This window comes from Ambystoma mexicanum, chromosome 14, assembly GCF_040938575.1.
Source record: "Ambystoma mexicanum isolate Mex_15411 chromosome 14, UKY_AmexF1_1, whole genome shotgun sequence".
Classification (NCBI taxonomy): Eukaryota; Metazoa; Chordata; class Amphibia; order Caudata; family Ambystomatidae; genus Ambystoma; species Ambystoma mexicanum.
In genome coordinates, this window is record NC_090940.1 from 222,628,803 (window position 1) to 222,655,477 (window position 26,675).

A 26,675-nucleotide genomic window follows, 5' to 3' on the forward strand; every position below is an offset into this window, starting at 1 on the left:
ACTTTGACCCCCTTCTGCCTTTTCCTAAGGCCTTCTGGTTACTGTAGTTCAAATAGCAGGGTAATCGCCTAGAGTTTCTCGAGTGAACACCCAAATGCCGTTTGATTCCGCTATACTGGGGTTCCCCTTTTATTTTATCAACCGTTCTTTGTTTATTCAAAGTTCAATTAGCAGTTAGGTTTCTTTATCGGCTCTCCCCTCGACTCAACATACAATGAGGCTATTGTAGCTCACTAGGGACTGTATAGAGTTTTATTTTTGTAAGTATGTTTAGTGGCATATATATTAATTACAACAGCAAACAACCCTGCCCTCTCGCCCCTGTGAGACAGCAGTAACGATAAGACATAGCCAGCATTCCCCAGTGAACACTACACCCGCCATAAGGGATACATTACTCAACGTAATCGTATTTCTGATGCTTGTATCTGCTTAGATTCACATGCTGTGCATAGGCCGACACCTAGTGGAAGCTGCGGAGTATTACAGTTTGTTTTTCGAAACACGAAAATGGGCGTCGACACAGGCGTGCCAGCAATACTATCCCTAGTGTGACGTCCACTGTACCCAAGATCCCTCACGCGTCGAGGATCCTCAGATTGTATTTTTTCTGACATGAGGAAGCATGAGGAGTAGCCTGAGTACAGATAATCCAAGCAGATAGACAGAAAGGTAAGACTACAAGCAATCATGCGCCTTCTCTCGGAGGGGAGGAAGGGTGGGTCGCATCTGAATCTAAGCAGATACAAGCATCAGAAATACGATTACGGTGAGTAATGTATCCCTTCTGAGGCTTGTGGAATCTGCTTAGATCACAAGCTGTGCATAGATTAGCGAGCAGTACCAGAAGAAGGAGGTGGGATGTGAGAAGGGTCATGAGCAAACAGGTGTCTTAGAACCGCTTGTCCCACTTGTGTATCTGTCTTGGAATGAGTGTCAATGCAGTAATGCTGAGTAAAAGTGTGAATAGAGCTCCAAGTAGCTGCTTTGCAAATGGTGTCGAGGGGAACATTTGCAATGAAAGCCAGAGTGGCCCCAATGCCTCTAGTAGAGTGGGCTCTTGGCATAAAAGGCAGAGTTTTTTCAGAAAGAGAGTAACACAGCTGTATACAGTTGATAATCCACTTCGAGATAGCGCCTTTAGAGACGCGATCTCCCTCTCTGCCTGTAGCTACGGAGACAAACAGTTGATCTGTTTTTCTTAGCGGTCTGGTCTTATTTACATAGTAGAGGACCGCCCTACGCACATCTAGGGTGTGTAGTTTCACCTCAGCCGAGCTTTGTGGGTTCTGGAAGAAAGCCGGAAGCTCGATGGACTGGTTTACATGGAATTTAGATATAAATTTAGGTGAGAACCTAGGGTGTGTGCGTAAAACCAGTTTGTCTTTGTGGATAGTAAAGAAAGGATCCTGCACTAACAGAGCCTGAATTTCACTGACCCTTCTTATAGAGGTAATGGCTACTAAGAAGGCCGTTTTATAAGTCAGGTGTTTGAGACTACTTTTATGCATGGGTTCGAAAGGGGGGCCCATGAGCTTAGCTAGCACCACATTGAGGTCCCATCCTGGCGGTGGGTTCGAAATAGGAGGGTGAAGTCTCTTTACTCCTTCCATGAAGGTTTTAACTACTGGTACTTTCCACCACGATACTTTGTTATGGGATGTGGTGTAAGCCGAGAGGGCTGCCAGGTGTACTTTCAGAGAGTTAAAACCCAAACCTGCGTCCAGCAGGTGGAGCATGTATGTTACAACGTTGGAAGGAGTGCAATCAACTGGGTTGATTTGTTTATTCTGGCACCAAATAACGAATCTCTTCCACTTGTCAAAGTAACAGTGCCTTGTGTTTGGTTTCCTGGATTCTTTTAGGATGTCCATACACCTCTGTGGTAAATTGAGATGGCCAAACTCTATGACCTCAGGAGCCATGCTGCCAGGTTCATTGAGTTGGGCTCTTGGTGCACTGTTTGACCTTGTTGCTGGGACAGTAGGTTGTACCAGGCTGGGAGTTTGATGGGCTCGCACACCGCCATCCTGCATAGGTGTGGAAACCATGGTTGTCTCGCCCACATGGGAGCAACTAGGATGAGCGTCATCGATTCCTTGTTCATCTTGTACACCACCTTCCTGATGAGAGGAGTTGGTGGAAAAGCGTACGCAAACATCCCTGACCAGTTCATCCACAGGGCGTTCCCTTGGGAGTTTGGCTGGGGGAACCTGGATGCAAATCCTGGGCATTGTTTGTTTTCGCTTGTGGCGAATAGGTCTATAGTGGGGACACCCCACTGAGAGAAGAGATCTTCTACGATATCTCTGTGAAGGACCCATTCGTGTTCTTCTGGGAGGGAGTCTCTGCTTAGGGCATCCGCTAGGGAATTGAGCTCCCCTGGAACATGTTGTGATGACAGGAAGATGTTCCGTCTGAGTGCCCATATCCAGATTTTCTGGGCAAGCTTGGACAGATTTGGCGAACGAGTCCCTCCTTGTTTGTTCAGATAGAACATGGCTGTCGTGCTGTCCGTCCGGATCTGCACCGACAAGTTTAGCAGATGGGGCTCGAACGCCCGAAGCGCTCGGAATACTGCCAGAAGCTCTAGCAGGTTGATGTGGTTCTTGGCTACTGAGTGAGACCAGAGACCCTGAGCTGTGTGGTGGAGATGGTGAGCTCCCCACCCAGTCAGGCATGCATCTGTAGTCACTACTGCCTGTACTTCGGGATCGTAAAAGGGTTTTCCCCTTGCGAGATTCTCTCTTGTCCACCAGTGTAAGCTCTGTACGAGTGTTGGCGAAACGACCACTAGATCGTCCCACTGACCACTTGCCTGAGACCACTGTTTCGCCAACCATTCTTGCATGGGACGCATGCGCAGACGCGCGTGGGGGACCAGGTAAATGCATGACGCCATCATGCCCAGTAACCGCATTGCTTTGCGTACCGTTATTTGTTGACCTGACTGATAATGTGGAATTTGCAGTAGTATATTCCGAATTCTCTCTTCTGAAGGGAAGGTCAACCCTTTTTGAGTATCTAGGATTGCTCCTAGGAACTGTTTTGAGGTGCTTGGCACCAGACTTGACTTCTTCTCGTTGATAGAGAAACCTAATTCGTGGAGTAGGTCGATAGTCCTCTGAATGTTTGTCCTGCAAATTCCTGGGGTTTCCCCCGTTATGAGCCAGTCGTCCAGATAAGGGTAGACTGGGATTGCCTCCCTGCGTAGGTGTGCAGCTGCCACCGCCAGTACCATGGTGAACACCCTTGGTGCTGAAACTATCCCGAAGGGCAGTATCTTGAATTGGTAGTGGCGACTGTCCACCTTGAAGCGCAAGTATGTTCTGTGGGCTGGGAGCATGGAAATATGAAAATAAGCATCTTTCATATCCAAGGTTGCCATGTAATCCCCCTTTTTTAGGAGGGGGATTACCTCTTGTAGCGTGGTCATACGGAATTTTTGGGGCTTGACATGCTTGTTGGCAGGCCGTAGGTCCAATACTGGGCGCATTGTTAAATCTTTCTTTGGCACAAGGAAGTAAGTTGAATAGATACCCTTGTTTACCTGGTGTCCTGGGACGAGTTCTATCGCGTCCTTTTCTAGCAGAGTGGCGATCTCCTCGAGAAGGATCTTCTGATGTTCTAAGGAGTGTACTCTTTGTCGTGGAGGGTGGTTCCGGGGACGCTGCAGTAATTCTATACAATATCCTGTGGACACTGTTGACAGCACCCATATGTCTGAGGTGATCCCTTCCCAAGCCTGGGTGAAGTTGGAAATGCGTCCCCCTACTGGGGTTGCGTGAGAAGGGACCCTGAACTGAGTGTCACTGCTTTGGTGGAGGCGTGCCACCTCCCTTGTTGGGGCTGCCTCTGCCTCTTCCACGACCTCTTTTGTTACCCTTGCTGTAACTCTGGGTAGACTGCTGGTTGTTGTTCCATTGTGTACCCTGTCCTTGGGCATAGTTGCCTCTTTGTGAATTTTGGCCGCGTGGGCGACGAAAATTACTGTTCCCCCTCTGATTAGGGGGTTTGTTGGTAAGCTGGCCAAGGGATTTGAGAGTCTCGTACTCGTCCTTGGCATTCTTAAGTGCGTCTTCGACCGCTTTCCCAAACAATAGATCGGGTTCCACCGGCTTGTCTATTAATGAAGCCTGTGTTTCTGTTTTGAACCCCGACTGCCGTAACCACGCATGTCTCTTGTTAACAGTACCTTCTGCTATCAATCTTCCTGCGTTGTCCGCGGCGTCGAAAGTTGCTTTTAATATGCAACCAGACACAGCTCTCCCTTCTGCCGAGATCCGAGCCAACTGGCCCTTTAACGGTTCAGGAGCAGAGGCTATGAGCGCCGCGACCTCTTCCCATTGATGGCAGTTGTAACTTGCCAATAGGGTGGTGGAGTTTGCAATCCTTGCTTGGTAGGCGGACGTTGAGGCTACCTTCCTGCCAAACCCGTATAGTCTTTTGCTCTCCTTGTCGGGAGGAGCTTCTGATGACGATAAGGGTGTCCCAGCCCTCTTCCTAGTGTTGGTAACCACTAGGGAGTCTGGTTTAAGCTGTCCTCTTATATAAAGAGGGTCAGACTGGGCTGCCCGAAAAAGTTTTTCGACTCTGGGGTTGACGGCTCTGGTGAGGTTTGGATTCACCAGGGATGGATCTATTCTACGTTGGATGGATTTAAGGATAGGGATGGTTTGAGCGACCGGCCTCCTTTCTCCCACCAACTCTTCTGCGAAGTCCCTTTCCTCCTGTACACCGTGGGTGTCGATGTGAAAATGTTCTGCCGCGCGAGCGAGAACTTCATTAAGGAGGGGCTGGTTATCGACTGGAGAGTCGGTAACTGGGGCTTCGCTTTCTACCGGGGAATCTACTCTGTAAATTTCCTGCTCGTCTTCTACCTCCTCCAGGTCCTCATCATCCGCATAGTATTCAGTCCCGGTTTGTTCCTCCATAATTGTAAACTCCTGGTCCCCTTCAGGGAAAGGCTGTCCTTGGTATCTGGGGTGTGGAGTAGAGTATGGAGTAGAGTAAGGCTGCACCTCGAAGGGTTCAGATCTTTCGAACCGGGCCTTTTTACTTAGGGGGATAGGATCAGAGGAGCCTGAGGGTGTGGCCCCTTGAGGGTCATACGAAAGGAAATGTTCTGGGTTCTTGTCATAAAAATCAGCTAAGGAAGACATCCTTGACATGACCCTGTCTATGTCTTCACTGGACCATTCTTTGGAACAGGGTATGGCTTTAGTAGGCAACTTAGAGGACTCATCAAGGGTAGCCTTGCTGGATGTTGATGTCCCAGTAGATTTAAGTCTGACTGTCTGCTTAGGGTGGAAGGATGGTCTTACAGGAGTGGAAGGCTGTGCTTTCCGCTGTTTCCCCCCCTCCCCGTGCGTGGAAAAATGTTTTCCCTGCCCCTTGGAGGCCTCAGAGACTTTCGACGCCTGGCGTCGAGGGTCGGGAGAGGTACCTTGTTTTGAGCGTGGGGCCTCGCTGGTGTTAACTGCGGCCTCGGTCTCCTGGAGCGCGGCCTGGGGGTGGAAGTCGTCCTCGTCTTCCGACAATCGAACTTCCGTTAATCTAGGGAGCGAGGCACTCTTGGCAAGAGTGGATGATTGCCTTGCGTCATGCGGCGATCTCGATCGAGAGCGCCCAGAGGACACCGAGTCGGACCGTTCTATCTGTGCCTCTTTCCGAGAAGTCGACGTCGTCGAGGTTCGGTTGGACTTAGTGTGCTTAGTGTGTGTAGGGTGTGTAGCGCTTGCGTCGCCGGGGGTCTTCCCCATAGCCGCCCTGCCGGACAACCTTCCGAGGTCGGGGACCTGCGCTCGGCAGTCTTTCGACGCCGTAATGCCCTCGCCGTCCGAAAGTCCGGCGTCGCTGCCATCGCTGAAGGCGGCCTCCGCTGCCATGGCTGCCTGCCTGGCGTGGTGGGCCCTTAAGTGTCTTAGGCTTAAACCTACTACACGCTCTGCAGTTCGCTTCGGGGTGGTCCCTCGGCAAGCAGAGATTGCACGTGGCGTGCCTGTCGACCCAAGGGTATTTGCGGTTGCACTTGGGGCAGAATTGGAAAGGGGTACCCTCCATACGCACCTTGAGGCAGCGGGCTGGTAAGTGTAGGAAATATATAAGGTGTACCTATATACTAAGAGTGAAGAGTATGTACCACCCCCCACTCTCCCTACTTGCAGGGCCGAGGCCAGCGGCCTACTAGGCCCGGGCCGAGGCCAGCGGCCTTCCGAGGCCCAGATCTGTCGTGCAGCAGGCGACGGTCGATGTCTTCTCCAGCCGTCGTCGAGTGCTCCGCAAGATGCTTCCGACCAGTATGGCGGAAAAAAACAATCTGAGGATCCTAGACGCGTGAGGGATCTTGGGTACAGTGGACGTCACACTAGGGATAGTATTACTGGCACGCCTGTGTCGACGCCCATTTTCGAGTTTCGAAAAACAAACTGTAATACTCCGCAGCTTCCACTAGATGTCGGCCTATGCACAGCATGTGATCTAAGCAGATTCCACAAGCCTCAGAAACGTCTTTACAAAAACTCCAATGTGTGCAAATTATGCAGACACCATTGCTTTTTAAAGTCGCCTTGTAAATAAGTCCGTACCAATTCCCAGTCCGATTTGAACACTGCACTTTATCCATGTAATTTACAGGTAGACCACTCCATACAGAGCTAATATTATCTAGATTTTCTGCAACCACGCAATCTCTGAAGGAGGCCGTTTCTGGGCAAGTACCAGCCATGCCACAATTACTAAAACCTTGCTTTTCTTGGAGCTTTAGTTGACCGAATATTGCTGGCATCTCCTTGGCCCCACATCCATTCCCTTTTACCCACTTCCTTGTCTAGACCAAATATATCCCTCATCTGTGATATGATCGCTGTCCAAAAAGGTTGATTTTCGGGGTACTCCCACCAAATATGCGCCCAATGAACCACCCCCACCCCCTTAAACCATCTCCAACAATCTGACGTGACAGCAGGATCATTTTTATGCAGTGACTCCGATGTAAAATGCCACTGCCTCATAATCTTATACCAGGTTTCTCTAAGCTGAATTGATTGCGTCAACTTGGCTATATTCCCAACTCCCAATGGTCTCTAGAGATCTCATCAACTAATGTGATTTCCCATTTTATCATGCATGCCAATGACTCTTTGGTTCAGAGTCTACCAGGAATTTGTATAGCAACAAGACAACATTTTTTGACCCTACTTGTGTAGATTATTTTTTTTGTAAAAATAAATTGGAGTAATACATTTTTCAAATGGAGTCAAGTCCCGACAAGCAGCCCTCCCTAGTGTTGCCTCCGACAACAAGTGCCTTAGCTGATATTATCTCATTCCATCTTAGTCCTATTTGTCATTTACATTACGTTTTAATGTCCGCACCCTGCATCATGTGCCTTATTTTCAAACAACCAACCTTCAGCCACTGCGCAAAAGCACCACCCTCGTTTCCCGGGAAGAATTGAGGGATTCCAAACAAGGGAGTAACGGGTGAGGGATTAGAGAACAATTACCCCTTTGCCAACAACCTATCCCAGATATCTAGTACTACTGCAATGATGCGGCTTATGCTAGTGTGCAGCCATAGGACACTATCCAAGTTCGTTCCCACAAGTGCTTTATCCATTTTCACCCATGGCTTAGACCAATCCCTCGATAGCCTTTCCCCAATTATTCTCAGTGGAGCCTGTAAGGAAGGCATGGTATCAAACAGTGAAGACAGACAAGTGATCACAGTTCAAGGGTGTTTATTGAACTTCAATTGGGATTGAAAAACACCTATCTAATTCTAAATCTAAAGATGGGAGCAAGCTACGACCGTCAAATAAAAATAACGCAGTCCTAGTAGAGTCTGGTCAAAATAAAAGGGCCTATCCTAGTAAACCTATTGCTAATACTTACTTTTAAATACAAAGCGTGTGGGAAACAATGTTATACAAAAAGTAAAGTGTTTAAGAAATTATATGTCAAGATAGATGATCCGTTAGCTCCCCTTCCCCAAGTTTTCAGCACAAGACGGCACACTCAAGCTTAGCACATACTATGACTTTTCTAGCACGAGGATGCAGTTCAAAATCTCAGTATCAGGACCTTCTGTGCCAAAGTCTCTTTTCCATTCAAAGTCTCTTATTTCAGAGGGCATGGTGTGACAAACATTTAAAGTTCCTTTCTCCTCAGGGTTCTTATATGCACAACTTCTCTGGTGATTTACTGTTCACCCTCCGCCGGGCTCAGACCCACTTTGATACAAAACCTTCAATTGTTCTCCCTCTACCGGGCTCAGACCAAATGTATCTAATTTTCCAAACTTTCTTTACTTTATCAAAATTGAAGCCGTTCAACTGTGCACAGTATTTTGCTCGACTCATCGCAGGACCACTTCAATTCACAATTCTTTGTTCTCTTCTTAATATAACTCTTTAACTTTCACTTCTGCCACTTCTCAGCTGGATACCTTACAGCCACCTTCGATTGAGCACCCACCCGGTGCCAGACCACTCTGTCATAGGTATCATATCAAAGTCTCTTCAAAATCCAAACACTCATCAGCTTCAACTTTTACTTGCGTCTTTTCTCACATGCCTTGTAACAATGTTCGTTCCAGCGCTCGCCATACAATGTTGCAGCTTGCAACCTTGGCTTCAACACAGACCGATCTTGTATCGGTCTCCCCAACTCACCGGCTGTGTTGATTTCACTGACGCTGCTTTGTTCTTGGAGCCAAGGACTGTACCACAGCGGCCGCTGCTTCTCCCCGCCTTGATTAGTGCCGATGGAGGGCACCGGGTATCTCCGACACACAATACATGATTCTTCAGCCTGGTTTCCTGGTCTTACGCTATCTAATCTCGAGGGCCTCGTGAAAGTAACGGTCTCTTGTCGGAAAGGTCAAGGGAATTTCCCTCCTTATGATGCTCTCCTGTTTTGCCATCTTTCTTCTCTCATTCAGCTGCTGTCTCGAAACTGCTGTTTCCTTGTGTGCTTTGCCTCTCTCAGAGTATGCTTTCATGCTCTGCCTTTTATCCATGTGGGGAAGCTTAATGGAAGTCAGGTGTGAGTGATGGTCAGTAATTGGCTGACCTTCCCTGACCATTGAATTGGGACACTTCGGGTATACTGCTACAGTGTTACAAGTCCGTTATCTCCCAGAGCGGGCTGTCCGTGTGAAAGTGTTTATGTAGGAAAGGGGAGCGGGGGCCTGTTTAGAGTTCTTACGTATCCTATCTGATAGGATGGGGTAAAGGTGTTACAGGGAAGGTGATACTGCGTCTCGCCATCCGGCATCCCACCCCTAAAGATCCCTCACGAAGGTGATCCTCACACACTGGTCCACCCCCAGGAACTTGATTGAAAAGTGCTGGCTGGCCACCTGGATAGCAGATTCCCCGGGGATTAGTGTTACGCTCACCTGGCTCCCACAGGGGCGTCGATCTGAACTGGACAGCTGCGGTCTCCACCAATGTGACGCGTAGTGCCGAGATGATGGACTGGACTGGTCCACCTAGCTTCGTTTGCTTGGCCCGTAGGAGAATTATTCTGCAAATGGAGAAAGGGAATTAACCACCTGTGGAGTTGAGCGTAACCCACCACCCCGCTGTTCTCCCCTCTGATCACCTTTGATGTCCCCTCTTATAGTCTCACCTGATGGTTTGGAAAGATGAGCTCTCCATCCTGCATTGAGCGCAGGGGCGCGTAAATAACCAGTTGCTTCACTGGTTCGAAGGAATTTGTGAGTTCCCGAACAATATTGACACTCAGATTTCCGGCAAGATGCCGTAAGTATGTAGTTCGTAAGTGTTCAAATGTCTGACTTTCACTCTTGTCCGATTCCTTGCAGGTTGCAGCTTGACCCTAGCGAAGAGTTCCTCGTGGCAACCGGTAATATTCATGTAAGGATTTGTATTATCCAAAATAGTTCGATAAAATAATGTCAGTATGTAACCTGTTGCTTTCTCCCTTATTCAGGTGCTGAGAGAAAGTATGAAGTCTCGGGGAATAATGCCTCTGGCGGTAAAATTAGGTAAGTCTATTGTGGTGAGGAGGTTTCCCCTTGTTTGTCCCTTTGTTTCACCTTGCTGTTCTTTTGTTCCCCTTAGGGGCCAGGGTACGGCGAGGATGCGGTGGAGGCTGCGCCGACCCGTGAAGAGGAATAGTACCCCCGGTGGTAAAATCAGGTAAGTCTATAGGGGGGTAACTAATATTGCCTCTGTTTATTCCCTTGGCTCACCTTGCTGTTCTTGCATTTCCCTTAGGTGCCGGAGTGCGACGGGAACATGCTGAATGATGCGGTGGATAGTGAAGATGCTGCGAAGTCCGGTGAGTTCAGCGCGGCGCTGCAGTAGGCGAGGCGACGCGCATAAAATAACTTTTTTCTTCCAGCTCGAAGGCGCGGTGGATCGGGAATTCAGGTAAGGATCAAAGGTATTGCTCTTGTTCTAACCTTTTCTCCTTCTTTCTCCCTTTTTCTAGGAGCTCCAGACTCGAGGCGGGCGTGGCAGAAGACTGGATGCAGACCTGCAGGCATGGTGAGCGTTACACGCTGCTGGATGCAGAATAACGCGAAGCGTGTGCTGCTCTTCGGGCGTGGTTTAAATAGCCTCCAAAGTAGTCCCGTCCCAGGTAAGTATTCCTCCCCGACCGCACCCGAGTAAAAAATAGTCCCAAGGTAAAGTACTCCCTTTCAAGCCTCTTTTGGCTTGGAGCTCTTGCAGCATGGTCTGCATCAGGTAGGTTTGCAGCATGGTCTGCATCAGGTAAGTTTTAATCTATGAGCCTGGCACCTATGGCGCCAGGACTGACTCTCCATATGAGCCTGGTGCCATAGACGCCAGGACTGCACCCAAATGGCCCCTAGCAGGGGTTGTTGGGCTTGCTTGTAATAACTTGGTGCCTGATTCCGGGGCTGCTGGACTTGGTCTGGATCCCCGGGGTTAGGCATCATGACAATTAGTGGGTGAGACAACTTCTGGTTTCTCACAAGCCACCTCATAATATTTTACAAAATTAGTTAGTCCCAAAGCACCTCTGTCCCTCGGCACCATCAAGATCCTAATTGCTATTCTAGGATGTTTATGCTGCAAATGAAAGCAGATATAAGTTTATTCAGGGAGCTAAAGGAGATAAATAGATGAGGCCTGAAAAAAAGTACAAGACTCTGGGGAGAACTGCCATCTTCATTGTTGCTACATGCCCCCACCATTAGATAGCAAAAGGATTCCGACTCCCCAGGTCTGCCTGAACCTTCCCTAACAGCCCTGGGTAATTGGCATCATACATCTTATTGCAATTTGTAGAGAGGGTGACCCCCAGGTATTAAACACCCCTTTCAGCCCACTGAAATGGAGTGCTGCTGGATATACTCTGTGCATTCTGGTGTAAGGGCCAGGTTAAGGAGTTCAGATTTCTGCATGTTTACCTTTAGGCCAGACGCCCGCTCAAAACACCCAATTTTCTGACAAGAGCATCTATCTATGCGCTTGGCTCCATCAATGTGGTGGTGCCAAGCCTGATTTGCATATGGTCTTTCCCCTTCTGTAATGGCTTGGCAGGCGAAGAACGATGGTCTGGAGGGTTGCCCAGAGCAATGCCAGAGGTTAAGATTCATTCTAAACCTTCCAGCCATCACCTCTTTTGTTTTGCTCCATCAATGTCAGTAACATATCATCGGCAAAAGCCACTAGTTTATGGTCTTCCCCACCAAACAGAATGCCAATTATAGCCTCAGTTAGGTGAATTTTAGATAGTAGCAGTTCTAAATAGATGGCGAATAGTAGCATGATAGGGGATGTCTCGGTTTTGTTCCTCACAACAGCGGAATGCGTTTTGACATGTGGCCATTAATAGATAGTCTAATGGAAGGAGTATTGTAATAAGCACAAACCATTTGCAAAAATGTAGCCCCTATCCCCATATGTTCTAAAGTTCTAAACAAAAAAGACTACTCAACCGTGTCAAATGCCTTTTCAGCATCAAGGGAGATTATACCTGCTGAAATTTCCTTAATCGACATCTTTTCAATCAGATCACAGACTTCCTTAATATTATCAAAAGTCTGTTGTCTGGAAGCAAACCCTGATTAATCAGAGTTAATCAATCCTAGAAGAAGTAGAGACAGCTGTCTGGCTATATATATTAGCATCAATGTTCATTAAGGCAATATGCATATATGACCCACAATTGGTTGGGTCCTTTCCAGGTTTTTGAAATACAAGCACCTTTGCCTCCTCCATGGAGTGCATAACCCCCAACCCCTGATATACCAAAGGACTTAAAAAGCTTCACAAGTCTTAGCACCAGTTTAGAAATATTTTTTTGATAAAACTGACCTGGGACGCCATCTAGGTCAGGAGCTTTATTTAATCGAAGGGACTTAACAATCGCCTCTACCTCCTCTTCCAGGATCTCTACCTCCAATTACTCACGTTCTATAGGTGTCAGCTTTGGGAGCTTCTTTCCATTCTACCATCCAGTTATCATCCTGAGAGAAGGCAGTGTAAAGCTTCTCATTGAACTCTGCAAAGATTTTTCTAATATTGCATCATTCCCAGTTACCAACTCACACTCTGTGGTTTTAATTTTAAGGATGGTCTGGCTAATTGATTGTGCTTTCAAATGCCTTGCCAACAAACAATTTGCCATATTAGCCTTAGCATAGAATGTCTGTCTTGCATATAAAAAGGATAGTTCCACTCTCTGTGTACGAAGCACTTCAAGTTGTCCATAAGATGTGTGAATGTTTTTTGTAAAGCCTTCGTCCACACTTCAGCTACAGCAGACATTACCTCAATCTATTGCATCTCCCGTTCCTTTTCTACTTGCTCCCACTGTCTCTCCCGCGGAGCCTTCTTTGCTATTATTTCCTCTCTAAGAACCACCTTAAACGCATCCCACACCATTTCCTGACTAACCTCTGAATTATCATTCTCATCAAAACACTGAGTCATTTGATCTCCGATCATCGCAGCTAACACCTGATCTCTCAAAAGTTCCGACCAGGAACCACCATTGGCCCCCTAGGTACATCAATATCTGCCAATAAAGGGGCATGGTCTGAGAGTGAAATGTATTCAAAAGCGATCTCCTTCACCTCCACAATCAAACTGGCTGAAGTCCCTATATAATCGATTTTCGACATTGACCAATGCACATGAAAGAAATCGGTGTATACATGTTCGGTTCCCTGTTTAGTCTGCCACACGTCCCGAAGGGACAATGGCTCAAACCTAGTCTGCATCCCTTTTGTAGGACCTCGTAGCCCCCTCTGTATCACTGAACCTCTATCTACTTGTTGGACCCCTGCCAAATTAAAATCCCCAGCTAATATAATATCACCTTCAGTATATGACACTAGCATCGCAGCCAAACCGATTAAAAACACATCTTGGCCAACATTAGGCACATATACCGTAGACACAGTCAACATTCGTTGCTCAGTTATCACTCGAACAAAAAGATAGCGGCCCTCCGGATCAGCTTGAGAGTGGGTCACCTTCACATTTATGGAATTTTTAAAAGCGACAAGTACCCCACCTGTCTAATCAGTTCATTGGCTTGAAATACACACAATAATTATTTGAGCCGTACTATGTATCTATCAGTTTTCTTTGTGTGTGTTTTTCGAAAAAGCCAGATATCTGCCTGTACCCTCTTTATATATGCTTCAAGTTTCCTCCTTTTAATGGGATATTCATCCCTCTAACGTTATAAATTAAGAGCTTGAATGATGGTCTGGAGGGTTGCCCAGAGCAATGCCAGTGGTTAAGATTGATTCTAAACCTTCCAGCCATCATCTCTTGTGTTTTGCTGAGGTCCATAGCAGTCACACCCTTGGGAGTTAGCACTGTCTCACCAGAGCATTCTCCCCATGCCCTACCCGTGCTGTCGTCGTCGTCACCCACACACAAACTCCACTACCCTCAACAACCCACCCATATCTAGAGATAGCTACAAGCAGATCTCTTGATCTGGTATCAGGATCTTGCTTTTTGGAACCGACATGGTGGATTCGGTCCATCGGAATATCCATCTCTTCTTCTCCACCTAAGATATCTCCAAAGGCCTGTCTCACTGTATCTTTAAGACTCTGGTAATCTTTTATTCAAATGTTTACTTGCTTTGAACGATTTTCCATTCCATTTAAATGCCTACATTTTGAGTTACTCTTGCCAACTGTTCCAGAAGTTCTTCACTATTTTTTGGACTGTCTGCTGTGTCTTATAGGGTGTTTCCCACGTAAAACCATTTCTTCTAGATCCTGCTATATCTCTTTTCATTTCCGTAAGCCTCAGATTGATTTTTGCTCTCATCTCGTGCCGTGATCCCACCACTGAGCCTGGTGTCACCAGACCCAAAAACTGATCATACGATGCAGCTGCAAGTTCTAAACACCTCGCTTGCACCCTATCACTTGCCTGCTGAACAACTCGCGATGAAGCTTAGATCATTATATTTGTATATGATTAGAGCCTTGGGTGGACAGAGCCCTCTCAACTACGTCTCACCCTTCCCGGTGGCCATTTTGGAATCCCCTGCATAGAGTTTTTAAGAGGCTAATAACGAGGACTAAATATTAATGTCTGCTTCCTGATTTGCAGAAGGAAATTATATTTTAACTTTGTAGTTTACTTTTTCATGGTATGGTCTTGCTAATTTTTACTTTATATCTCCCTATACTTTTATACTTGATGTATGATTTGGGTGTATTCCTCCTCCATTGGGCTTACTGGAACAGTAGTTTCACCCCCTGCACCCCTCTGTATGATTAGCTGGACTTCGAGAGGGGTACTAAGATATAAAATAATTTTACAGTATTTTTACATTTATCTTGCAGTGGGACATTTTTGGTCCTACCTTGTGTATCAAAAATTGCAATAAAAAGGAATGCAAAAAGTAATTAAATTGCGAAAAGAAATTGTGAAAAAAACAATCGCTGAGTTGTACTTCAGAAAGTTGTATTGTGAATGGAATGACAGATCCCACATCAAGTTTCTAAGCAGAATTAGTGCCCAGTTGCTACTATCATCTGAGAAAGTATAACATCTACACTGATCCATATGGAATACATTACTCACCGTTAACGTATTTCTGGTGCTTGTATCTACTTAGATTCACATGCTATGCATAGGCCGACATCTAGTGGAAGCTGCAGAGTATTACAGTTGTTTTTTGAAACTCAAAAATGGACGTCGAAAAGGGGCGTGCCACTAATAATATCCCTATTGTGACATCCCCTGTACCCATGATCCTTCACGCGTGTATGTCCCCCACTTGTATTTTTTCTAACATGAGGTAGCATGAGGAGTAGCGGGTATATAAAAAGCTCATGTAACATCTATGCACCTTCTCTCAGGGGAAGAAGGGTGGGCGCATGTGAATCTAAGCAGATACAAGCACCAGAAATACGATTACGGTGAGTAATGTATTCCTTCTGATGCTTCTGCAGTGTGCTTAGATCACATACTATGCATAGATTAGCGTGCAGTGTTATGAGAAGGTGGTGGGTCAAGAGAAGGAGTGCTGCAAATAGATGTTTTAGAACCGCTTGTCCCACCTGTGTATCTGTCTTGGAATGGATGTCAATGCAGTAGTGCTGAGTGAAGGTATGAATTGAGCTCTATGTAGCTGCCTTGCAAATGCTGTCTAGGGGGATATTTGCATTGAAGGCTAGAGTGGCCCCGGTACCTCGTGTGGAGTGGGCTCTTGGTGTTACAGGCAGTGTTTTGTCTGATAATGAATAGCATCATTGTATACATTTGACTATCCATCTGGAGATGTATTTTTTGGAAACCCGTTCTCCCTGTTTGCCTGTAGCCATGGAAAGGAACAGTTGATCAGTCTTCCTCAGCGGTTTGGTCTCATCTACGTAGTACAGAGCCGCCTCCTCACATCTAGTGTATGGAGTTTGACCTCAGCTGAGCTTGTTGGCTTCTGGAAGAAGGCCGGGAGCTCGATGGACTGGTTTACGTGAAACTTGGAAATTAATTTAGGTGAGAACCTAGGGTGCATCCTTAAAACCAATTTATCTTTATGAATGATAAAGAAAGGGTCCTGCACTGACGAGGCTTGGAGTTATCTGACTATTCTTATGGAGGTAATTGCCACTAAGAAGGCAGTTTTATAGGTTGTGTGTCTAAGGGTAGCCTGATGCAAAGGCTCGAAGGGGGGGTCCCATGAGTTTTGCTAGTACTACATTTAGATCCCAACCAGGCGGGGGATTAGAGACCGGAGGGTGTAGTCTCTTTACTCCCTCCATGAATGCCTTAATGACTGGCACTTTCCACCATGCAATTTTACTTTGAGAGGTGGTGTATTCTGATAAAACTGCTAGGTGGACTTTAAGAGAATTAAAGACCAACCCTGAATCCAACGGGTGGAGCATGTAAATAAGAATGTGTGATGGAGTACACTCTAAGGGGTTTATCTGCATAGATTGACACCAAATGATGAATCTCTTCCACTTGTGGAAATAGCATTGTCTGGAGTTTGGCTTCTGTGCTTCTTTTAGGATGTCCATACACCGCTGTGGAAGATTAAGGTGTCCAAACTCTTTGACTTCAGGAGCCATGCTGCCAGGTTCAAAGAGTGAGGTTGTGGATGTATTGTTGACCCCCAGTGCTGAGTCAACAAGTTGACCTGGTACGGGAGTTTGATGGGGTCGCACATCGCCAGTTTGCGCAGATGTGGATACCATGGTTGTCTCGCCCACATAGGAGCAACTAGGATGAGTGTCATCTGTTCCCTGTGTATCTTGTTCACTACCCTGCTGATTAATGTAGTCGGGGGGGAAAAAGCATAAGCAAATCTCCCTGACCAATTCATCTATAGGGCGTTCCCCTTGGAGTCTGGTAGGGGGAATCTGGATGCGAAGTCTGGGCATTGCTTGTTCTCTTTTGTAGCGAACAAGTCTAGAGAGGGGTAGCCCGAAAGAGAGAAGATGTGGTCTATTACGTCTGCATGCAGTTGCCACTTGTGCTCTTTTGGCAGAGGATCTCTGCTGAGAGAGTCCGCTAGAGTGTTGAGTTCCCCTGGAACATGTTGGGAGGATAGGGACATCCCTCGTTTGAGTGTCCACTTCCATATATTCTGCGCCAGCTTGGACAGATTTGGAGAGTGTGTACCTCCCCGTTTGTTGACATAGAACATAGCGGTAGTGCTGTCTGCTAGGACTTGTACTGATTGGTTTGTCAGATCTTCTTCGAAGGCTTTTAGTGCCTTGAGGATTGCCAATAACTCTAGCATGTTTATGTGCCTTTGTTCGGTCTCTTGTGACCACAGGCCGTGTGCTGTGTGGTGAAGGTAGTGAGGCCCCCCCCACCCGGAAAGTGACGCGTCTGTCGTGACGACTGCCTGCGCTTCCGGTTTGTGGAAAGGTTTCCCCTTGAACAGATTCTCCCTTGACCACCAGCGTAAGTTCTGAGCCAGTGTTGGTGAAACAACCACTAGATCGTCCCACTGACCACTTGCCTGAGACCATTGTTTCGCCAACCACTCCTGCATTTGTCACATGCGCAGGCGCGCGTCGGGGACCAGGTAAATGCACAATGCCATCATACCTAGCAGACGCATTGCTTTGCGTATGCTTATCCAGTGACCGGCTTGATACTTGGGTATTTGCCGAAGCATGTTTTGTACTCTTTCCATAGATGGTAAGGCTAAGCCTGTTTTTGTATCTAATACAGCTCCTAGGAACTGTTTCGATGAGTTTGGTACCAGACTTGACTTTTTCTCGTTTATTGAGAAGCCCAATTGGAAGAGGAGGTCTATAGTTCTTTGCGTGTTTAGCTTGCAAAGATCGCAGGTTTCTCCCCTGATCAGCCAGTCGTCCAGGTAAGGGTACACTGGGATTGACTCCCTGCGTAGGGGCGCTGCCCCCACCGCCAGTACCTTGGTGAACACCCTTGGAGCCGAGGCTATCCCGAAGGGCAGCACCTTGAACTGGTAGTGCTGGTCTGCTACTTTGAACCGCAAGAATCTTCTGTGCGCTGGGAACATTGAAATATGTAAGTAAGCATCTTTCATGTCCAATGTTGCCATGTAATCTCCCCGTTTTAACAGAGGGATTACTTCTTGTAGCGTTGTCATTCAAAATGTTTGTGGCTTGACAAACTTGTTTGCAGGGCGCAGGTCTAGTACCGGGCGCATGGTCAGAACTTTCTTTTGAACAAGGAAGTATGTTGAATAAATACCCTTGTTTACCTCGTTGTACGGCACGACTTTGATGGCGTCCTTGAGGAGTAGAGCCTTGACTTCCTCCAGCAGGATGAGTTGTTCTTCCTGTGATGGTTTTTTCTGGTGCGGTGGGAGGTTTGATGGTCTTCCCTGGAGTTCTATACAGTAACCTCCTGTCACCGTCGACCGCACCCACTTGTCCGATGTTATACCCTCCCATGCCTGAGTGAAAAAAGATATTCGTCCCCCGACTGGGGAGGCAAGGGGGGGTCCTGTAGCAGGGCATCATTGCTTGGAGGGTGTCCCTCCACCTCTGGTGGGGGAAGCTCTCCCTTTTCTGCGACCCCTGCGCTGAGCTCTGGGGTAACCCTGGGTAGCCTATTGGTTGGTGTTCCATGAGGAAAAATTGGCTCTGATTACATCCGGTGCCTCTTTGTGTGTTTTGACCCCGAAAGTGACGAAAATTATTGCCACCTCTTTGGCCTGGTTGTTTGTTTGTCGGTTGGCCAAGGCTTTTTAGTGTCTCATATTCTTCCTTGGCGGACTTTAGAGCGTCCTCAACTGCTTTACCAAACAACACATTCTGCTCAACAGGCATGTTGAGTAAGGTAGATTGAGTTTCCAATTTGAACCCCGACTGTCTAAGCCAGGCATGGCGTTTTAAGATTGTGGCTTCCTCGATAACGTGGCCAGCATTATCTGCTGCGTCAAAGTTGTTTTTCAGGAGAACGCCAGCTGTAGCTCTGCATTCAGCAGCCAGAAGGGAGAGTTTGGATTCAAGTGGCTCTGGTGCTGACTCTGGCAGGTCCGTCACCTCATCCCATTTGGTGCAGTCGCAGCTGGATAGCAAGGTGGAATTATTTGCTATCCATGCTTGGTATGCCGCTGATGATGCTATTTTTCTACCCATGGCATACAGTTTTTTGCTCTCCTTGTCCAGAGGAGCTTCGGAGGATGCCAAGGGGGTACCAGCTCTCTTCCTGGTAGTGGTGACTACCAAAGAGTCTGGCCGAAGTTGGCCCCTTAAATATAAAGGGTCGGAAGGCGCTGGCAGAAGAGTTTCTCAATTCTAGGGTTTACCGCCCTGGTTTCATTTGGCCTTTCTAAGGAAGGCTGAATCCTTCTTTGGACTGACTTAAGCAGCGGAATACATTGGGCTGCAGGTTTCTTGTTGCCCAAGATATTTTCAGCAAAATCTTTATCCTGTTGGATCTTTTGCGTTTCGATCCCGAAATGCTCTGCAGCCCTTAGGAGTATATAATTGAACAGAGGCTGGTTGTCGACCGGGGAGTCGGGTAAAGGAGGGTCTTGCATGACCGGAGAGTCCATTGCAAAAACTACCGACTCAGTGTGATCTTGATCGTTCCCCCCCCCGGCGTCGTACTCTTCGACGTCATAATAAGGCTCATCCTCATCCATGTATTCATCACCCCCTGCATCCAGGTCGTACAGGCCAGAGGAGAGGCGGGGAGTTTTGGGAACTGGCTCCACGGACAGTTCCACTGGGGGAAAAGATCTTTTCTTAGCCGGTTGTGTCGGTAATTGGGACTGAGAGGCTGTGTCTTTTGTTTTTGAGTCAGAAGCCTGGATAGTGGGAGGCGTGTTGGTAAGATTTGTGAGAACATGTGGATGTTCTTCAAAAAAATTAACCAAACAAGCCATACGACTCATGACTCTATCAATATCGTGTGCGGTCCATGAGGCTGGACTGGGCATAGCACCTGGGTAGGCAGGGGTAGAAGTAGGGGTAGAGATGGGATATAGCTCTTCCTCATCTATATAGATAGGATCAGGCTGCTCTGCTTGATCAGGCTCCTCAGAGGTGACTTGGACAGGAATAACCACAGGTTAGGGTGGAGGACTGCTCTCTAGGTCGGTCTCTCCTATCCCCTGAGTCCTTATACTTCGAGGAGCTTGACTGACTTGTGCTTTTCTCTATGATCCCTGCTCTTGGAGGAAGCTGTTTTGGAGATAGGGATCGAGGTAGGGGCCTTGGGGGTCTGTTCTTCAGCGGAACGTGCCAATCCTGACTCCCTGGGCTTGTCCCACGGTGTAGGTCGAGTCTCGACTGCGGGGATTCCTTGTACGCGACTTTCGGTGCCGCAAGGCCGGGCGGGGGGGGTTTTGAGTCAGACATCTTTTGCTTTAGCAGGCTTGTTATGAGGCGGCCGTTCGGGGCGCTCAGAGGACTTCTGATCAGAGGATCTGCCCTTCGTCATCGACTCTTGGTGTGCGACTTTGCTCGCATCGCCGTGGGGAGTGCGTTTAGTGTGGGGGAGTGTTGTGCCCTTGCCACCGGGTGTCTTCCCTGTAACAGGACCATCGGCCTGTCTGTTAGGGTCGGGGGCTGGCAGTGGGGAGCGTCGAGGTTCCCCATCACCCTCGCCGTCCGAAGGGATGGCGGGACGCCCTTTCAACATCCATGGCGGCCTCTGCCTGTATGGCGTGATGGGCGCAACGCTTTGTCCGCCTGTTCTTGAGGGGCTTGGGTCGGAGCAGTTTACAGGCCTGACAATGAGCCCCGTCGTGGTCTCTGTGCAAACAAAGGTTGCACACCCTGTGTTTGTCGACCCACGTATATTTTTTATTGCAGGATGGGCAGAATTTAAAAGGAGTACGCTCCATTTTGTTGCCAGACAGCTGGGCAACAATGGGAAATGGTGGGAATATACATGTTTATGACCACCCCCCACTCGCCCTACTGTAAGGCCTAAAGGGCCTTCCAAGGCCAGGTGGCGCCGTCAAAATCTTCATCCAACAGTCAGCTTTGTAGTCTTCCTGGAGTCTTCACCGTGTCGACACACAGCGTCGGTAAAGGACAGAAAGAGGTACTAACTTAAGTTATAAAGGTCAATGGCATAAGCCGAAATGCACTTCACAAATATGCGACCGCTCACAATGGCGGAAAAAAATATTCTGAGGGACCTACACACGTGAGGGATCATGGGTACAGGGGATGTCACAATAGGGATAGTATTACTGGCACGCCCCCTTTGCCTTTCAATGTCAATTTTTGAGTTTCAAAAAACAATTGTAATACTCTGCAGCTTCCACTAGATGTCGGCCTATGCATAGCATGTGATATAAGCAGATTACACAAGCATCAGAAATACGTTTAGAACAAACATGTACTTTAAAGCACCTTACCAAATTTCTATATTTGAGGGTCAGGAGGGAACATTTGGTGTATTGGATTTACATGTCACAACAATAGTCTATTTTCTACTTCTGTTATTCGAAATAGATCTTACCTCTGCGCTGCCGAGCATGTGTGGTTCGCCATCACGAAACGTATTAAGGTGTCCATCAACCAATGATTTGAAGTCAGCCATCATTTCATCCAGAAGAACAGATCTCAAGGGAAGTAGAAAAACAGCCTGAAGGGCCAAAACCTTCAGCAAATGTGGTTGGAGGGGGCGTACAAACCAAACGTCTTGTTCATCCTTAAAAAAATAATAATAATTAAACTAAATTAAACAAAATGAGCATTTTACACAGACAAACATATTACTAGGATTTTACTATGAGTTTCCAATTCTTAGCATTTCACAGCTGGGCAGTTTAACCAGTTTATCCCGCTTGGTCCCAATAGGACATAGTTCCACAAAGGAAACCTTGGTCAATTCGACTCTGCCCTCAGGCCCCCTCAATTATCTAACATCCCACAAAATGGCTGCTTGTCTAAGCCCCACGACAGACGGCTTGACAGAACTGCAAATAGGCACATTGCTTTGCCCTCTACCCATTTCTTTCTTTGCGGGCTTGTTGGTTGGCTACTTGCCTCTGCGTCAAAACACCTATCCCCTAAGAATATTTAAAATGACCACTTGTGTATGCCTTTTGTACCCTGCTCTTCTGGGAACTTATGAATTGGTTGTGTGATCATGCTCCTCTGTGACCTTTAACCTGCTTGCTGGATTGTGTCTCGCACACCATTAAAGAACTACTTAAGCCCAATTCCCTGCCTTCGCTACATGTACCTTTCTAATATTAACATTTGCAAAATTAACTCGAAACTCCAGCCTAGGCCATCCAATGTAATAAACTGAAATGCTGCACATCTATACCAATGAGTTCCCACTTTTCCCCCACATTGCAGCATATGAAATGGTTCACATTGCGCCTTGCAGCTGCTCTCTTGGCTCCGGAGATTTCCTCCTTTATGATGCAATTTATTAATAAATACTTGTCTTCCAGGTTGGTACCGCTAGCGCTAAAAAAGTCTGTGGTTAGGCCACCCTTGAAAAAGTCGAGCTTCGATCCTGAATTACCGACCAGTGGCTGGTTTACAATGGGTAAAATAGTTGAGAGGATTGTTAAATCCCAATTACAGCAATATGTAGATAGGGAATCCCTATTGGATTCTCTTCAGTCTGGGTTGGATTTCTATGTGGCATTTGATACAGTGGATCACTGTAGCCTACTTGTACGCCATAAAATGGTTTGATTCTTTCCTCTCAGAGCGGCAGCAACAGATTCAAATGGGTGGGTTCATTTCAAACTCCCACCCACAGGAGTGTGGGGTCCTTCAGGGCTACTCACTTTCCCGCCTTCATTTGAACTTATACCTATGCCCACTAGTGGACAAACTGAGGAGGTATGAAGTTAACTTATACTCCAACTCGGATGATACTCAGCTGTTCACCAAAATAGGAAATGTGGAAGAGACGTTTCAGACTGGCGAGCAAGGTTTGAAAGAAGTCTAGGGGTGGATGTCCTCCAACTGGCTCCTTCTCAATGCCTGCAAAACAGAAGTAGCACTGTTTTTGGGCCTAAACATCTTCTCAAGGACAGTAGCTGCCCAGGTCCTAGGCTCACAATTACTATTTGCCCCTAAAATAAAAAATCTTGGTGCATCTGGCAGGAATATTTGGGGAGCGAAGCTCAGGAGAGTGCTATGGTGCAGTCAGTTTTTGGCACATTGCGCCTGCTGACACAGGCTCTCCAGCATATTTTGGCCAAGGATCACTGAGTGATGGTGGAAGCCTTGGTAAACTTGCGTCTTGATTATTGTAATGGGATGCTCACAGGCATTCCACTTACACACGTTCAGCGCCTGCAAAAAGCACAGAATGCTGCAGTGAGGCTGATCTTCCGAGTAAGGAAATCCTCACCGATCAAGCTTACGCCGAGCCCTAACACTGGCTCACTGTAAAGGATCACTTTGATTGTAAAGTTCTCTGCTAGTTATTAAATGCGTAAATAAGCTGGACCCAATGTATATATCATCTAAAACATTTTCCAGTTACCAACCAACCCGTCAGTTTCGGTAAAGTGATGAATTGTTGCTGCAAATTCCCCCCTCGAACTGTGTGCTTAGTGGAGACTGCAGATTTGCAGTATATGGGCCAAAGCTATGGAATAACCTTCCACTAGAAATTAGAGCCACTAAATCTCACTCACTTTCGCAAGGTTTTAAAGACTGATCTGTTCAAGTGATTTGGACAGGGAGAATTTAACAATGAAGACTGGCTATTCCCTTTTCGGTTAATTCATCTGGTGACTTTTTTTTTGTCCCCCCTGAGGTTCTCTATTTTCACACGATTCGGTTTGTTAGGTGCGCTAGAAAATAAATAAACAAAAGATGTGCATGAATCCCTAACCTTGTTGGATGCCTATCATTAGGTGTGGCTACGCATTCAGTCTTTTTGCAACACAACCACAAGCAGTGAGTTGCCTCTTGAGAACACAGCCTGGCAATCCACTTACCGAGTGACCAGTCTGCTACATTACCACTCAGAGCTCTTACAGAAACATATGACAATATTGATGCAGGACCCTCTGGCAGGTAAGCCATGCCATCCAACATTTTGTCTACAGGTCTGTTCACTGAACCTCTGAGAAACAGATGCTTGCTCTTGTTATTTATACCTCTGTAACTATAATCCCACAGCCAAGCCAGCTTCTAAACGTCTTATAGCCTGCCCTTTGGGCAAGCAATTTGGTATACATGTGACTGACCTCCACTGCTTTTTATCTCACATTTCCTTTTGATACAAATAGTCTCTGTCACCATCAGATACCTCTGTCATTCAACCAAGACGCACCACTCCAGAAACTCTTGCATGGCTCTTCTGAGGACATTTGTGTTAAAAACAATTTGACTGTAGCAAAGAGGGGCAAGGTGATTTTGCTGTACTCCATGATCAAAGGCATTGTGCTGGCCCATCTTTTTAATTCAACAATTTCTGACACTGTCCTTTCCTTTCATCTCAAGCCCTTTTCATCCCCAATCCCTTCAGTGACCAAAATTTACATTTCTGCCTGCCAACCTTTAATTATTTGTCATTATCCTTTCTAGCCTAATGTAGATCCAGCCAATGGTTGATTGAGTGGGCCTACTAGGGTTAACATTGACCGTAGGGTCGGGTGCAAAACCCTGTGACAGATGCATTTGTCCACTGAACCAGTGGCTTAAGGTATTGCGATCAATTTGCAGTATTTTGAAGGTCACCTTCAACTGTACACTATGTAGATTATATAGTTGGATAGTAAGAAAGGGCTGGGAAGATAGCCCAGTGGCAACATGCTGCTCGTAGTAGCAAGACCATGCAAAGCAGCACAGGTTTGAAATCCATTCCGGTGCTTAGAGGTTAGACTCTGGCATGAAGCGCGATACAAGAACTCAATTACTTTCTTTTTTTCTTAAGTGGATGATGGAATATGTCAATGATCCCTTGGTCACCTTCCCTTTGTCCCAGTCAATAGGCAGAGGATATTGTGACGAACCCCGAGATGTCATCACTTCTCCATGATGCCTAGGTGGTGAGACCCTACCCGATAGTTCCCCTGGGGGTGGTGCACAGCGAGAGGATCTCATAGGGAAGAGACGTCCACTCTGGGGAAAAGTGAGAACATCTCGGGAGAATGCGGTATGCCAACTCTCCACCCCCACCCTGCACACCTTCCTATCCCATAAAACCCAGCTCCATATTGTAAGAAACCAATGGGTGTCTCACCCGCTAGTCCTCAGGGACTTGTCATGTAGGTGGCAAGGACACAGCTATTGCTTTTGGATCCAGTTCTTGGGGGTGGACCAGTGCGGGAGGATCACCTGGGTGAGGGGTCTTCAGGGAGTGGGGGTGGGGCAGCTGATGGTGAGACGCGGTACTCCCACCCTATTTTGTTTATCCAGCCCATCCTATGTTTTAGGATGCTCCGAAGTCCTAAACCCCCACCCCCCTTTTTACACAAACACTGGGCTGTGGAACAGGGTGACAGAGTAACATTAACTTTCATACATTGTACAGGACATGTCCCGCTAATCGGGTCAGGCAAAGCCAGGCACTTAATTGTAAGTACACCTGATGCCAATTAGCTCTCCTCACACAAATAAAAGGCAGTACCCAAAGACACACTCTGAGCAAGGTGGAACACGATAACGAGCAGGGCTTCCGGGACGAAGGCAAACGTATTGGAGCAGATCGACGGACCAAGGGATGAGAGCAGCGAGTCGGAAACACCAAGAGTTCCCTAGGGGAGGTTGCTGCCTCTGACAGGCCGCAAAAGATATGTGGAGAAGTCCAGATCCTATAAGTGAAGATTTCATTGCGTTTCAAGGACGCCAGCAAACTTCCTTGGTGAACAGCAGAGTTTAGGAGGCAAAGCCAAGCCTGTGGTACAAACCTTGACTTGTGAATCACAAAACTAAGTAGAGACGCACACAGCCGATGAGTTGGCAAATGACTTGAAAGACTGGTGTGCGTTAAAGTTTGAACTAGCTACATTTTATCGCAAGCGGAGGCTGCACACGTGTGAATGTAACGCGAGGAAAGGCAGACCCCTGCTTGAACAATGAAGTAAAAGGCAGCTGCGAAAACAGCAATACTAAGTAATGGAGTGGTACGGCGAAAGTAGCCCACTCGAAAGTCTCTGTGAAAAGCACATTTTATGAAGCGATAAAGCGTATGAATAACAAAAGTGAGATAAAGAATTTTAACTCCTAAAGAAGAGGAAAGTGAAAGTTGAACTGTAAACGTTGAGTCAAGTGGTCCTGCAGTGGCCTGTAAAGAAAGCCACGCACATTCGAAAGCCTTCGATATCCAAAAGTGGTCGGAGCCCAACAGAGGGAGACCCAGAATGAATTTAGCTTGGGGAAGGGAGCCCCCTTGCAAGTTTGTGTTGAACTTTATCATGAGAGGTCTGAGCCCGGCAGAGGGAGACCAAGGAAAACTGTGTGATGAAAGGTCTGTGCCCGACAGAGGGGGACCTTTGTGAACTTTTTGGTTGAAACATTATTTTGGAAGTCAAGAAAAGAGACTTAAACGTGGAGGGCCAGGCAGGTGTCGATCCACGTTTTGGAACAGTTTATTGTGTAGGAAGCCGGGCAAGAGTGTCTTCCTGCCTAGAGGGACAGCCTTACTCTGTGAGGTTTAACGTGGGTAGGAGAGGTGGTTCAACCACATTTATTCAGTTGAACACTGGTTTTTCCTTTTGCATACATTTTTCCTTTTTACACTTTTTTGTACAAAAGATAGGGCGGGCATTAGGTTTCGTTAGCATAGGCCATTTAGA

General features: G+C 47.1%; 1 protein-coding gene across 3 annotated transcripts in view; it reads right to left on the reverse strand.

The window, feature by feature from the left end:
- EXD1 (exonuclease 3'-5' domain containing 1) overlaps window positions 1-26,675 on the reverse strand; it is a 1,277,614-nt gene that overhangs the window by 64,314 nt on the left and 1,186,625 nt on the right. For all 3 annotated transcript variants that reach the window (XM_069638368.1, XM_069638367.1, XM_069638369.1), the window contains exon 11: window positions 21,413-21,604. In XM_069638368.1, coding sequence (XP_069494469.1) covers window positions 21,413-21,604 — 192 coding nt within the window. The remainder of the gene's footprint in view (window positions 1-21,412; window positions 21,605-26,675) is intronic.